This window comes from Stylophora pistillata, chromosome 5 (genome assembly GCF_964205215.1).
Source record: "Stylophora pistillata chromosome 5, jaStyPist1.2, whole genome shotgun sequence".
In the NCBI taxonomy this organism is placed as follows: domain Eukaryota; kingdom Metazoa; phylum Cnidaria; class Anthozoa; order Scleractinia; family Pocilloporidae; genus Stylophora; species Stylophora pistillata.
Genome location: NC_142523.1, coordinates 37869037 through 37883462, shown reverse-complemented (window position 1 = coordinate 37883462; position 14426 = coordinate 37869037). Strand labels below are relative to the sequence as shown.

Here is a 14426-nt window from a genome sequence, read left to right as displayed (position 1 = left end):
TTTGGATCGTTATTTTGTTGTCGAATTATTTCTCCTTTTTATAGTTTACATATAATATGCAAAATACATGCTTGTTAATGTACGTTTCCTCTTTCGTAGTTACATATAATTAAAAGCATATTATGTAAGTAAATCCTCCTATCGAACTATTACATTCAGTTCAAATGAACTTGATCTCAGTTTTCACATTGTTCTGTCTAAATTGTTCCCTGCAGATCAATGGCTTTGTATGTATTTGTCAAACTGGCTTCAATGGTACGCAGTGCGAGGAAAATATCGATGACTGTAAAGTCGCACCTTGTGTAAATAATGGTACCTGCTCAGACCTTATTGCCAACTACTCTTGTTTATGTCCCGTGGGATTTGATGGTCTTCACTGTGAACACCGCATTGACTATTGCATAGATGCCAACTGTAGTCAGAATGGACTTTGCGTCTCTTCTCTGAGAGGTTTTTATTGTGACTGTACAAGCGGGTACTATGGAAAATACTGCGAGGCTGAGACAGACGAGTGTTTAGCGAAACCTTGTTTCAACAACGGAACCTGCCATGATGTTGTCAACAATTTTACTTGTTCATGCCCTGACGGCTATACAGGGAGGTTCTGTGAGCTGGACATTGATGATTGCGTACAAAATTCCTGTTTAAACAATGCTACTTGTGTTGACCACATCCTTGGATACACATGTCTTTGTTCCCAAGGCTACAATGGAACTTACTGTGAAGCAGAAATCGATAGCTGTTTACCAAATCCATGTATTAATAATGGGACATGCGTTGATTTGACACATGGGTATGAGTGCAAATGTTTAGAACGATTCTACGGAAAAAACTGCGAAAACATGACAGATATTTGTTCGTCGTACCCCTGCCTGAACGGAGGTACATGCAAAGCTAACAAATCATCGTCTGAATTTCTTTGCTTGTGCGGAGAAGGTTTTAATGGCACTACTTGTGAAATCGACATCGATGAATGCCTGTCTAATCCATGCATGCCAAACGCTCAGTGCATAGACATGGCGAATAGTTACCGATGCAAATGCGATCCATCTTACTCAGGAGACCATTGTGAAATATGTAAGTACTTTTAACACTTTTTTTGAATCCAAACACATTATACAACCCCTATATTCCCCATTCCAATGTTCTAGTATGCTCAGTATGTTTATGGAATGATCTTTTCATCTATATCGATCTATCCAATCATCTATTCGTTCACTTACATCTCCACTTATCTATTTATTTATCTTCTCTCTCTCTCTCTCTCTCTCTCTCTCTCTCTCTCTCTCTCTCTCTCTCTCTCTCTCTCTCTCTCTCTCTCGCTCTCTCTCTCTCTCTCTCTCTCTCTCTCTCTCTCTCTCTATATATATATATATATATATATATATATATATATATATATATAAATATATATTTAATTTCTTTCTTCGCTCTTGCACGGTTCAGTTTTCGGCAGTAACTTCGATTTGGCATTTAACCGCAAGAGCGCCGACGACATGGTCTTATTGACGGACGGCGAGGGAATTCCAAACATGAGATATATCACCATCACTATGTTTGTTCGAATTGACGTCACGTGTAAATCAGGAACACTATTTACCTACACTGTTCCCGATAACTCACAGGAGATCATCGTGATCTCTTTTACGGAATCCCAAGTTCACCTGCAGATCAAAGATGAAATGATCACAGTCAATTTTAAGCTATCGGATGACCATTGGCATTACCTTGGGGTCACATGGATTGGAATAATTGGAAATGTATCCGTCTATATCGATGGTCCAGAGAGAAAAAGTGTAAGTAATGTAAAAGTCGGAGGCAAAATAAGAGGTGGTGGATGGATTGCTCTCGGCCAAAGATATCCCGTTGAGAAATGGTCTCCAACCACTTCCTTTATGGGTAGGTTACATCAAGTGAACTTCTGGGATCTACCATTAAATTCCAACCATATGTGGAACGCAGCTCACAACTGCACCTGGCCTGTCGAGGGAAATCTAAGAGCTTGGAGCAACTTTCTTGTCGGAGTCCAAGGGCAAGTGGTAAAGAAATTCAAAACGCAATGCAAAGGTAATATCTTCCTAATTGTTTACATTTTTTCATTATCATGGTATTTAATTTAAAGGCCAAGGTGATCTTTTTTCACGTGATGTTATGTGTAATTCAGTGCACTGGAAAAACTGCGTCAGAAGGTGATTGGCTTATTCATGTATTTGCTTATTGATCTATTTGACACGTGCTTTGCACTCTGACTAATTGCACACGCGTGATGCATGATAAATTAGTTTTTTTATTTTCATTTTCTTTTTTCCAACTGGCCTTTAGGCTAAGCAACAGCGCTCTACTGTGTCTTAGCTATCGTGTAGCATACATAAGTTTACACAGCTATAACAAGAATAAAAATAATATCAATAACAATAATAATATTATTAATGATAATGAACCTTTATTTACTACAGTCACTTACAGTCATTTGCAAGAATAAAAGTTGAAAAAATCATTAAAATGTACAATAAAAGATATAAGAAAAAACTAACGGATCCACACTTCGTTTACGTTTATTTCTTGTAATTAAAACAAGGAGAGGATGAAAAATAAAGTAACAATAGTGATGTGAGGAAGATCAAAAGTTATAATCCTAAAATCTTGCTAGTTCGCTACCGATTCCAAAACCCCTACAATTATTACTAGTACTATTGACAATGATAATAATGGAAAAATGAGAACAAGATTTGGAAGAGTTCTTCCGCGAAATCTTCTTCGCTTCATGAGCAAATGCACTTACCATACCAATGCTAGGGTTAAAAATCCTTCGAATGTATTTTACTCGTTTCAGCTATGGACGACTGCAGTAACTGCTCTCACTTTCAACAGTGTGAGACTCGTCATGGTCGTTTCTACTGCATTTGTGTGGAGGGGTTCACTGGTCCGTCCTGTGACATTAACATCGATGACTGCGACCCAAATCCATGTGTGCATGGAAAATGCATAGATGATATTGCAGGTTTTGACTGTGAGTGTGAAAAGCAATACTGGGGAGTCAACTGTGATAAGAAAATAATCACAGAGAAAGGTATTATATTTTTGTACTTTCTATATATGTGGAAGGCTTGACCGAATTATTCGGTGTTTGCGTCATTACTCATTGTTTACTACTACAATTCCCTGTAAAGCAGAGACATGAACCTTTTGCATCCTCACAGAATGTCTAGAATTGAACGAGCCTGAGAATGGAAAGAAGTCATGCCGACGTGTTTCTGGTAGGATGTTGTGTGTTATGTCCTGTAATGAAGGTCGCTCTTTTGATGCTGAGGCTGTGACTGAGTTTCTTTGTGGACCAGACACGAAATGGAAATGGAATAGCATGGACAAAATAGCAGTGCCTACCTGTTTACGTAAGTAGCTTTCTTCAGTGATGATTATTATTCGTTTCATTATCATAACAATCACAATAACTGATTGACACAAAATAAGAGATGAATAGAGGATATTAGGCCTTATATCACGTTGACGAATCTTCGAGTAACAGTTTCTCTTAAATGGCGAGGTACGAGAAGAAACTGACTCCCACAAGGAACGAGGAATCTTTCGTTTATATTTGACGTTGATAAAATTTTATGCAAAACCAAGTCATACTACAAGAGGAAAGAAAGCAGAAATCAACGTCAATTAACCATGCTTGCTGAAGTGCTACTTCCAGTTTCAAAGATGTTTTATCACGGTTACCAGCAGAGCGACAGTTTTTCCGCATATAAAAGCATGGATGGCGTGTTCACTGCGCAAGATAAAGTGATCATGTTTTGAAATGGGAGACATCTGGTATCCCTTTCATTTAAAATTGTACCCCAGGGGAGTATTTATTATCTCATATTATCGCAATTTTTTTTCAAACTTTATCGTGTTAGGTATGGCTGCACCGGAAAAAATTGAACATCATTTCTCGATTAAGTTTTCTGGTATCCAGTGCAGCAATGTCCAGAGTCAAAAGGAAATTCGCTCTGCGTTGGAGGAAGGAATGAATGGCGTACTGTCACCAGTCACAGGTTGCCAGTCATGCCAAGTGAAGAAGATGGAGGTTCCTGAATGTAAATCCAGGAAAAGTAGGGCAGCGAAAACATACATCGAGGTTCTTTTCTCTTTCGTCATAAGGAAAGACAAGAGTTCTTCGTCATCAGGAGAAAGTACCGAAGAAATAAGTGAAGCAGTCCTATTTCAGATGAATTATGCCGTCGCTACCGGACAATTCAGATTATACCTGGATGGATTAAATAGCACTGCTGATCGATCATCATTTAATCTTGTGTACTCAAATGTAACCTGCAACCTTGGATTCGTTACCACAAGCGACAGAAAACGATGTGGTATGCGTCCCCTACTATTGTTATTATAATAATAATTATTATAATTCTTATAATAATTGTTCTAAACATTATGATAATTGTTATAAATCTAATAGTAATAATAACAATTATTATCATCACCATTACTATTTTATTATTATCAATACTACTATGATTTTCATCATCATTATTAAAATTGTTATAAATTAAACTATTAAGTATACAGGTAGGATTTGGGTTTAATAATTTTTTATTCATTCAACACAGTGTCATGGTTGTGCCTATTATCAATTCCATTGCTATGTTGTCATCGTCATCCCTGTCATCATCATTATCATCACAATTGTTATCGTTATTACTATTATCATTATCATTATTACTATCATCGTAATTTTTATGACAATCATTACCATTACCATTATCAATATATGTGTGTTTGTTTAGTTGGTGTTGCTTTCGTTTGATATTATTGTCATTTTGTTTGTTACTCTCTGTTCCTTCGTAAACTAATGGTGAATTTTCTTCGTATAAGGTGAAAATGTTAAAAAAAGGTATTGTATCACAGGTGATTTAAGCTCTTTCAGATATTCCTCGTTGCATCGCGAACAAATAATTTCAAACCAAGATTAAGCAAGAAATAAATATGCACAAAAACCGTACCTTTTTTACGCAATAGGTGCTTGTTCTCTGGGCACTTTCTATGATATAAACAGCTCAAAGTGCAGTCTTTGCAATCGGGGAAGTTATCAAGATAAGGAAGGTCAGACAACCTGTACCTTATGTAACGACGGTAAAAGGACCTCTGCTCCAGGCGCGACTTCGAAAGGCGATTGCCAAGGTAAGGTGTATGCTTCGAGATTTCTTGCTCTCTAGATGCAATATTTTTATAAATAATTAAAAATCAAGAATTAATATTTCACCATAGCATTGAAAAAAGAAACAAAAAAGAGTGGATTATCTTGTTGGCTATAATCGGTACACGCAAGGAATTGATACCTTCTTTTTCTCATATTCTGGACACAGGGGAAGTTTTCTCCACCAGATTTCCCGATCAATCAGACGACACCAACTTCCTCCTCTATATCTTGGTATCAGTACTTTCGATTTGTTTCGTAGCTGCCATCATCGTTGGTTGCAGGTGTGTGTGGTGGAGGAAATGAAATGCAGAGTCTCCTTGTTTTATGGATCAAATTCGGTAATTTATTTTTCTCGGTGTAAGGATGCTGCAAGGATGACAGGCAAATTTACAGCGTACTAAAGAATATATATATATATATATATATATATATATATTTCATTTTAGTTCTTTATTTTTTTTTTGGATGTTTTTGTCTGTTTGTTTTTTTTTTATAGCTAACTTGTGGTCTCTGCTTAATACGAGTATCTACTAGAATTCAATTCTGAAATGTACGTCCTACTGGACAACGAAGGGCACTAGTTCTGGTACTAGTTCTTGCATAATTCTATACATACTGTTTTTGTTCCTCTCTTCTTTTCTTAGGCTATGCCGTTGCTTTTGTTTTACACGACGAATCGTGGGAGTTGAAAAACGCAGTTACAGTCCAGAAGGAAAACAGCCTGAGTCAGGTAGTAACTTGGCGTACGGCGAGTTTCCACTTGGTGTAGTATCTTTCCACATTCCGCCGCAGACCGGAAAAGAAAAAGATACACCAACCAGTGAATTACCAGGGAGAGTATCAAACATATATGTCTGCAATGACTGAGCTGTATTCACAGCCGCGGGAGCCACTATCAAGTGCTCGATTTATTCCCACTTTAGACCATAGCCAAAACACATATCCTAAATAGGACGCTGCTTTAGCAAGCAATCGCTGACATATCAAGTTAGAGTTACAACTTCAGAAATTGTAGCAACAAGATGGAGTGATAATAGCAGATAGAATCAGAGATGAAGATCACCTTTTTTATAGTCTAGAAGCCTTCAAGGATCATATAATTGTTCTCACTACAGCCCTTTAAAGAAAAGCAAAGAGGTTCACCTATTCCTCTCGGTTAGGTTACGGGCACCCTTGGATTTATCTTTGTCCAGGACCGTGGCAAGTGTTTAGACTATTAAACATCCACAGAGAAGTCAAGTCGACAAGCGCAGTTGAAACGTGAGAAACTTTAAGGTTTAGTAATGGGAAGAGTTTCATGTAATGGTTCTGAGTTCCCTTTCAATTCAATTTCATGTGATTGCCAGATTGATAAGCGGTTCCAAATACTCCCTGCCTACTTGATTCGAATCGTCTGGCGATGACTGCCTTACCTAAAAGCGATTCAATGCTATTTTTTCAATCAAATTCATAGATGAAACGCTGCAGCACTTGGTGACTCTTTGCATATATAGGGCTAAATGTGTGAGATGACATTACGTTGTTAAGTGTTTGCTCTTTTGGTGGACATTTTCTTATTTGGTATGTGTGCTTTGTTGCAGTTTTAGCATGAGCATTTAATCATAGCTTTTTTTTCGAAAAAAAAGTTTAGTTCTCACAGATAAATGCTGTAGATTTTTCTTTGTGTAAGCAGGTAAATAACGTTCGCAGATCCTGCATAACTTCCTTATTTGGGCTTTAGCTACGCATATATTATCGATTTATCTTTCTTTTTAGTATCAATAGTTCCCTACAAACGTTTACCGGATGATTTTTGTTGACTATTAGTTTTTTTTTAATCGTTCGAATTTTTGTACCCATTAAAGTAGTGCTTTAATGATCATAGTGTAATATCTTTGCATAGGAGACATAGAGGCATTCATTAATTGAACACGTGAAGTATAATAGAAACGTGTGCGTAATCTTATTAAAGTATTTTTCCCAATTTGACTTCACACAATCGTATCCAGTTGAGTCAGTCCTAAAAAGACAACATGATTAGGTGTGTTTATATTTTTCTAAAGAAGACTTACGTCTTTTTATTTTAAGGGGAGTTAGGAGTCTGTGCTCTAATTACTCTGGCCGCAACGATGCAAATGCTGATGGTCGTGGTTACGCCATTTTTGCACATATAAATTCGAATAGTTTTAAAGATCATACGAACGATTTGCCGAAATACTTTCTCTGTTGAAATGATAATAATAGCTAGAACGATATGTCCTTACAGACCACATCCAAAACTATTTGAAACATTTGCCTAAAGATGGAATATTTAAGAATCCAGAGTATATTGAGATGACGGTGTTTAGACAATTTTGAGCGATATTTTAAGAAAGTGAGTGTAAGTCAGTTGATGACGTTATCAGCAACTGCCCAGAATTGCTTGACCCTTAGAAAAAACATTGGGGATGTCAAGTCTCTTTTCTTTCTCTCCATCAACACCATAGGTAATTTATTGAATTTTCACTCCCCCTCCCCCCCCCCCCAAGTACTTTTTATACTTAGGTTTAGCTCCACTCCGCGAATAGTATTTTAGCAATGGAAACAAGAAACAAGCAAAGAAAAATCGACAGATAAATACGCGACAAATGAGCAAATTAGATGAACAAAGTAGAAATGAAAAATCCTAAAAGCGTTCGCGTTTACCCAGGTTAAAATAGAAAACTATTGTTGTTCATGTTGCTTTTCCGATGGTTGTTTTAGGCCCTTCCGGAAATCCTCCGTTTCAATAACGCATGATTAAATGGCTGCAAAAAATGGTGGTCACCCCATCTACGTATAAGGGCATCTATCAGATACGATGAATATATGAAGTTCATATATTTTGAACTGCGGTTATAGATACGTATGATGCACGATCCTCGCAGTGGAGAGCGCTGATTTTCGCTATTGCATAAATAGCACTCTCTACTGCGAGGATCGTGCATAATACGTATCTATAACCGCAGTTCAAAATGTATGAACTTCATATATTCATCGTATCTGATATATCATTATGGGTTTATTACGAATTAACTTAACGGCCTGCTCCCAGCTGGCTTGTTAGCTCAATTGGTAGAGCGCTGCACTAGTATCGCAGAGGTCAGTGGTTCGAATCCCGTACAGGCCTGATTTTTTTCATGTCTAATTTTCGCTATTGCATAAATAGCGCTCTCTACTGCGAGGATCGTGCATCATACGTAAGGGCATCTTCATTTATTAGATACCACTTTTTAACGACTTCGCAACCGGATCATTTAATCCTTAAATGATCTAGGCACCTCATCCTTACCAGGAAACCCTTTTGATAACTAATTTTTACAAGAATAACGTCGATTTATCCGCCATCAAAACTTTTATTTAGCTGCCAGTTGGTGTGCGGCCTAAGATTGCTGTATGTGCTGGGACAACTGTCCTTTTTAGGCTGGTCACCTTGTTATCTACTTGTCATTCTAATGATATTCATAGACTACATCATTTCTTCGCCAATCATTGCTCTATTTTTTGGGTTAGCAATAACTCTTGCATCATTAGAACTATCATCATCATTCTTATTGCCTTTATGGTGATAACTTATCTAAATCTAGATCTTACATGTATGTAATCTCAAAAACTGTAGTCTAAAGGGTGTTAGTATTTAATGTTTTCCAAGATAAATAATCAGTGCACTCTATCATATGACTTAGGTTTCTGGTCGATATAACTCATACTCTGATTGCCTAAGATGCGATAGCAAAGCAAAGCATTACCCTCGTGTGAGGCTCACGGCCAGATCACGAATTACAATATATATAATACAATAAGAAATCAATACAGAAAGATAACGAAAAATCTTTCCAGGACTGAAGTTTAATTCTTTTTTTATTCAAGAATACATTCAAGCTCGTATCCTTAACGACTCTAAAAGGTTCATCACCACCGTCGAGATTCAAACTCCTGTTCAATCCCGGAATGGAAACCTAAGATAGTAAATCCCGGAGATATTTATCATATCTAACTTGAACTTTATTTTAAAAGTCGACAATTTATTGACACGAGAGATAAGGTCGTAGACAAATCAATAAGTAGATTGAAGAAAACTTGCCTCTCAAGAACTTCCCATTTTTGGGAAAAATTCAAAAGAGGGGTTATCAAAGCATATGGAAAAAAAACTTAATGAAAATACCACATCCGTTTTCTTTCCCTTTGCATCTCTCCGTTTTAGCATCTACTTCTTACTTATGCAGTTAGGACTTGAGCCATACCTTAACCTGCTTGAGCATGATTAGTTCCATCTAAACTAAAAATATTCTCACCAATTCATTGTTTTTTAGCCAGCTTAAGTCTCATGAAATAAAACAAATTCTCTGCCTGTTTAAACCCATTTCGTCACGCTTCGACTCGCAATCGATCTTTTGCTGTCTTGAATACATATACATTTTTAAACATTGCTTAAAATATGCGAATATTGTTGTGGGGTTATTTTTGCATGGTAGTGCAGTAGAAATAACAAAAAAAATTGACTAAGAAAGTTGTAATTAAGGCTTGCTTCCGTTACAGTTTCTATAGTTATCCGTGGTACTAGATCATAAACTGTTTTTGTGAGTAAACTAATGATTTTTAAATACACACGTTCCTTTGAGTGTCTCCAAAACAGGTCACAAAAGGAATTGGTGTGCGTATTTTCAAATTACATCGATCTATGTCCCTATGGATAGTACCTTTTCCTATTAAGGCGATATGTACAAAAACACCATTCCTCTCTGGATCTTTCATGCCTCGGAGTAACTGAAATCAAGTCTTTCGTAAACGTTGTGATGTACGTCACTTAGAGCGAGGTAGTACGTATTGTTGTCCGACGGAAAACCATTCCTGTCAGATAGTTTTGAAACATCGATCTCCATATAGACAGGCTCATCGACCTCGGGGTTATCTTTAGCAACTTCGAATACAGGATTGCGATATCCCATGTCAATACCCCGGCTTGGGGTTGCTCTGCGCTTGGCTCTTTAAAGAAAACAGAATGAGTATCGTTACTGTTAGACTCAGGAGTACCCTTGAGTTTCACCCAAATTTGCTGCGTTTCACTCTACTTTTCTTGACCACGGATAACCATTATTGTCAACAATGAAAACTGAAAGCTTTTTGTTGATGTTTACATAAATATCCGCAGAAACGTTTTGGATTTTTGCGATTTTAAACTTTTGGCTTTTGAGCAAGCAGCTTTCCAGCAAAGGCTCAATCGGTAAAGGCCTAATTGTCATCAGCAATATCCATTTTCAGAGCTAGACTTCCTATGAAAGTTAGACGGCGAAAACGAGTTTGCAACTTTCAGAATACAATGTAGAACAAGTTTGTTAGTAAAAACTGTGCGGTGAAGACCACTATTCCGACATAGCAAAACAAACTCACCGACAATATTTCTTTGCGCAGAAGATGGTCATGATAATCAGGAAAATAATAAACACTAGAGATCCTGCTGCAACACTTGAATAAAGAATTACGGGCTTTAAGCCGTGTTCTTTATCAGTACTGGACATACTTGGAATTTCTAAGAAAAAAAAAGTGTAGATCGCTAGGAATCAGATAAACAAGCTCATGGTGTAATGAAAAAGGAAGCAAAAAACAACAAAAATAACAAAAAAAAACAACAACAAGAAAATGATGCGAAAGCTAATAAAAATGTAGAAAATCTCTTGAATATGGTTGTTACCTTGGCAGTTCTCTCGCCGTTTGGATCCTATTTTTCCAAAGGTTACTCTGCCAGGTGGACACAACATACAGGAGCTTTCTGCTTCTTGGTCCTGGTATTGGTCTGCTGGGCATGCGTGACAATCGGTGTTGTTAAAGTAAAACCCAAGTGGGCAGTTAACTTTAAAAAAGAATAATAAAAATAAATTCAATAAGCAAAGGGGCATTGAGTAATTAGTTTAAGAAATCATATGAAAGTGATACGTGATAATATTCCCATCCCACTGTCAGCACCATAAAACGGGTAGACGTGAATCTTCGAAAGAGGTCTTTAATCGGCTTTGAGTTGCCTCTTAATTGAAATTACACAATTTCCATTACATCTCAGCTATAATTAACATTCAGGCTCAATATATTCCACTTCACTTAATTCCCTACTAAATCCCCCAAATGATTTCTCTACCAGAAAAAATCACAATAAGTTCTTTAAAAGCATTTAATGTATTTGTCATACGGCTAATTATTAGACTCGTTCGCACAAAGATATGTTAGTAAGCCTAAACAACTAACTTCTTACCACACTGTGTCCCTCTTTGCACTTGTCCTTTGCCACAAACAAGACTTACAAGGCGAAGCTGCGGTGGTCTCGAGGTGTCATACTCTATGACAATTCCACTGATATTCAGATTCAGGTCAGTTTCGTTTAAAGTTGATAATAAGTTATTGGACAGTAGTTCGGCAGTTTGATTCAGGTCAACCAAGGAAGCGTTGGTTGGAAGAGGAACTTTCAAGGCAAAACGCACCGTAAGAGGAACATTGGGCGTTTCTCTTCTCCTACGCGTCCCTGTTTTTCCACATTCTACTTCGACATTATCGATGGTGCATTGACCATCACAGCCTCCAGCCATTCCAAAAGCTGAGTTTTGGAATAGCTCTATAAAGGTGCTGGCTATAACTTCGTTCACTGATTCGTCGCCGCACTCATCAACTAGATAATGGAGGTTTCCATTCACTATGGCCTCTTTCGGCATGTACGTCTCTGAAATAAAAGTTTCAAAATGGTCAGAGTTGCAATGACAGTTACAGCAAGATCCGGTTAGGTGGACACCTATATTATTGTGCATGTATGATTGGCTGGACTCGGCAAATTTTACATAATAAGTAAAAAGGAATAGTTGCTAGGGTTCATCAGTAAGCAAAAACAACTATGACTGATAAAAAAGTTGAATAATCTACCTTCGACGCTGTGAACTCTCCCTGCCTGTTAATGAGGTGACCGCATTAAAGAGGGTCGTGTGTAACTTGCAAGTTTTTCTCTTTTTTCACTTCTATGTATGGTTAGGTTTAACCTTTTATTTTACGACTACCTTTCATCACACATGCTTATTCGATATGCCTAAACGAGAGTCAGAAAAGTTCAGCACTGGCAATGTAACTTTCAAATATACCTTATAAACGTCTAAGCTATGATAAATTTATAAAGTAACATCAGCTGAAAGCTTTCAACATAGCGCTTTCCTGCATCTGTCACGGAAAAAAAAGCTTACTATAACGACTTCATGCTTTTCGGGTAAACTGTTTTAGCATAAAAACAGCAATACGAATGAGAAATATGACACAGTCATTCCATACTTGAGCAGTCTGGAAAGTAAGGTGCTGTTTGGCCATTTTCATATGCGTTCACCCATGTTCCACCTGGAGCACAGAAATACACGTCTTCCGGTTGATTAACGAACCCATAGCCTTTATTGCAATGCACGGTGCACGACACCCCGGCCAGCCACGTCTCGCAAGCTTTGGCATCATTTTCAGGTGGTGCTAAGTCAGGGCATGATTCATCTAATGCAGAGAATAAAAAATTGACAATTTAAAAAAAAAACACATCAGTAAAGCGATAGGGCAATTTGTATAGCAGATTAGCAATACCTAACGTTATGATGTCGATATGTAAAAGAAAAGGCAAAATGTTCTAAGTTAACGTTTGTTGTTAGCTATCGTTCAACTTTTCTGTATGCCTTTGCATAAGATGTGGAGACACACACTCATTATGGCTCCATTAGGCCGGGAAAGAGACGCACAGCAATTTTTAGTCCAATATATATAAAAATAATAAAAGATTGCTGAAAAGAAAGGCCAAAATTAAGACCTGACCTTTAGTTTCTCCGATCAAAACAATTTGTTCTCTTCAATGCTTTGAGCTCTCTCTTGTTACACTGATGCAGGTGCTGACTCAGTAGTTTTCCTTGACTGTTGGTAATTTTGTTTTACAAACGTAATCGAAATGTACTGAAGCATATTATTTTCTAGCAGCATTAACAATCGCCTTCGGAAACTCTTGCAAATCATTTCTCTCGTTTTATCGAGCAATGGAAGTACATGAAATGGCGCACAAAACGATCATCGTCCCCAAAGTCATTTTAGAATGAATCTGGATTGAAACTTTGGCTGTAAGAACACCATTTACTTAAATGATAAACTGACTCTGCGTACATTGAATTGGTAACTACTATATTGCAGTATTTCATTCTTAGCCTCAGATTTCAGATTAGTTTGCTGAATATCGGTCGGCTCATATACAGAATCATCTCTTTTTTGCAGGCTTTTCTATAAACTAATCGAAAACTCATGGGGGCACAGGATGTTTTTTTTTTTTGTCCCACGCTCATGACGAGACAAAAAAGACATTTCTCTATTTGCATTTTCTGGGGAGCTACCTATTCACTGTCTTCTTCCATTAATCTACATGTACTTACCGGTAATAATAACTTTGAAATTGCATTCGGCAACATTTCCTGCTTTATCTGTGACAGTAAAAGTTACATGGTGCTCGCCCCAGGTGAACTCGCTTCCATTTGGTCTGCTGGGTATAATGGAGAAGACGCCCACATTATCCGATGTAGCGAGTCCAGGAAAAAAGATCATATTATCTTTGTTTCCAGTCGAAAGGAAGATATCGTCAGGGCAAGAAATGACCGGAGGCTCCACATCTTTTTTCGGTGCGCGGAAAAATAGACAAAAAATGAATACATGAACAAACTGGTGAACCAGTTAAACAAATGAATACAAAATTAAATAAATAGATGAGTGATTAGATGAGTGAGTAATAAGAAGTATGAAAGGTCTACAACTGAGACCAAACCAAAAGCTTGATTTCTTTTTTTTTTGCATTTCTGGACGACACGTATGCATTTTTTCTGTTTTAGCGATAGATTTTCTAATTCGAACCAAATGTCTTAGTCAGTGAAAAATTCAATTTAAAGTATATTGTGAACTTTGGTCTCTTCTCCTTCACCTTGTAAGAGTGCTTGTGATACGAAGATGACTGGGACTCAAAGACTCACTTCTAGCTATGTTTGTTTTAATAAATTTCTCTTTGCTTTCCTTGAACTCTTTGTGCATGTACAGTCTAATTTTTCTTACTTTGGTTCTGCTGAAGTCAACTTTTATTACTTTTAAAAGACTGTTCTAGTTTCAAAATGGGGCTCTATCAACTCAATTATAGCTCTAGACAAAGAGGCAAGTAAGCACCTTTGACGTGAATAGAAAATGTACAGCTTGTTGACAA

General features: G+C 37.2%; 2 protein-coding genes across 2 annotated transcripts in view; one reads left to right on the top strand and one right to left on the bottom strand.

Moving 5' to 3' along the window:
• The window catches only part of LOC111340955 (uncharacterized), a 52678-nt gene extending 45521 nt beyond the window's left edge, over window positions 1-7157 (top strand). The window contains 8 exon segments of the mRNA XM_088759842.1: window positions 216-1077; window positions 1447-2067; window positions 2834-3070; window positions 3201-3392; window positions 3903-4358; window positions 5014-5175; window positions 5361-5475; window positions 5839-7157. Coding sequence (XP_088615968.1) covers window positions 216-1077; window positions 1447-2067; window positions 2834-3070; window positions 3201-3392; window positions 3903-4358; window positions 5014-5175; window positions 5361-5475; window positions 5839-6061 — 2868 coding nt within the window. The 3' untranslated portion in view covers window positions 6062-7157.
• A 1865-nt stretch (window positions 7158-9022) lies between these two features.
• The window catches only part of LOC111340959 (uncharacterized), a 45235-nt gene continuing 39831 nt past the window's right edge, over window positions 9023-14426 (bottom strand). The window contains exons 48-54 of the mRNA XM_088759897.1: window positions 14390-14426; window positions 13615-13848; window positions 12494-12700; window positions 11439-11900; window positions 10884-11042; window positions 10583-10721; window positions 9023-10177 (exon numbers count right to left, since the gene is read on the bottom strand). The exon at window positions 14390-14426 is cut by the window's right edge and continues 203 nt beyond it. Coding sequence (XP_088616023.1) covers window positions 9943-10177; window positions 10583-10721; window positions 10884-11042; window positions 11439-11900; window positions 12494-12700; window positions 13615-13848; window positions 14390-14426 — 1473 coding nt within the window. The 3' untranslated portion in view covers window positions 9023-9942. The remainder of the gene's footprint in view (window positions 10178-10582; window positions 10722-10883; window positions 11043-11438; window positions 11901-12493; window positions 12701-13614; window positions 13849-14389) is intronic.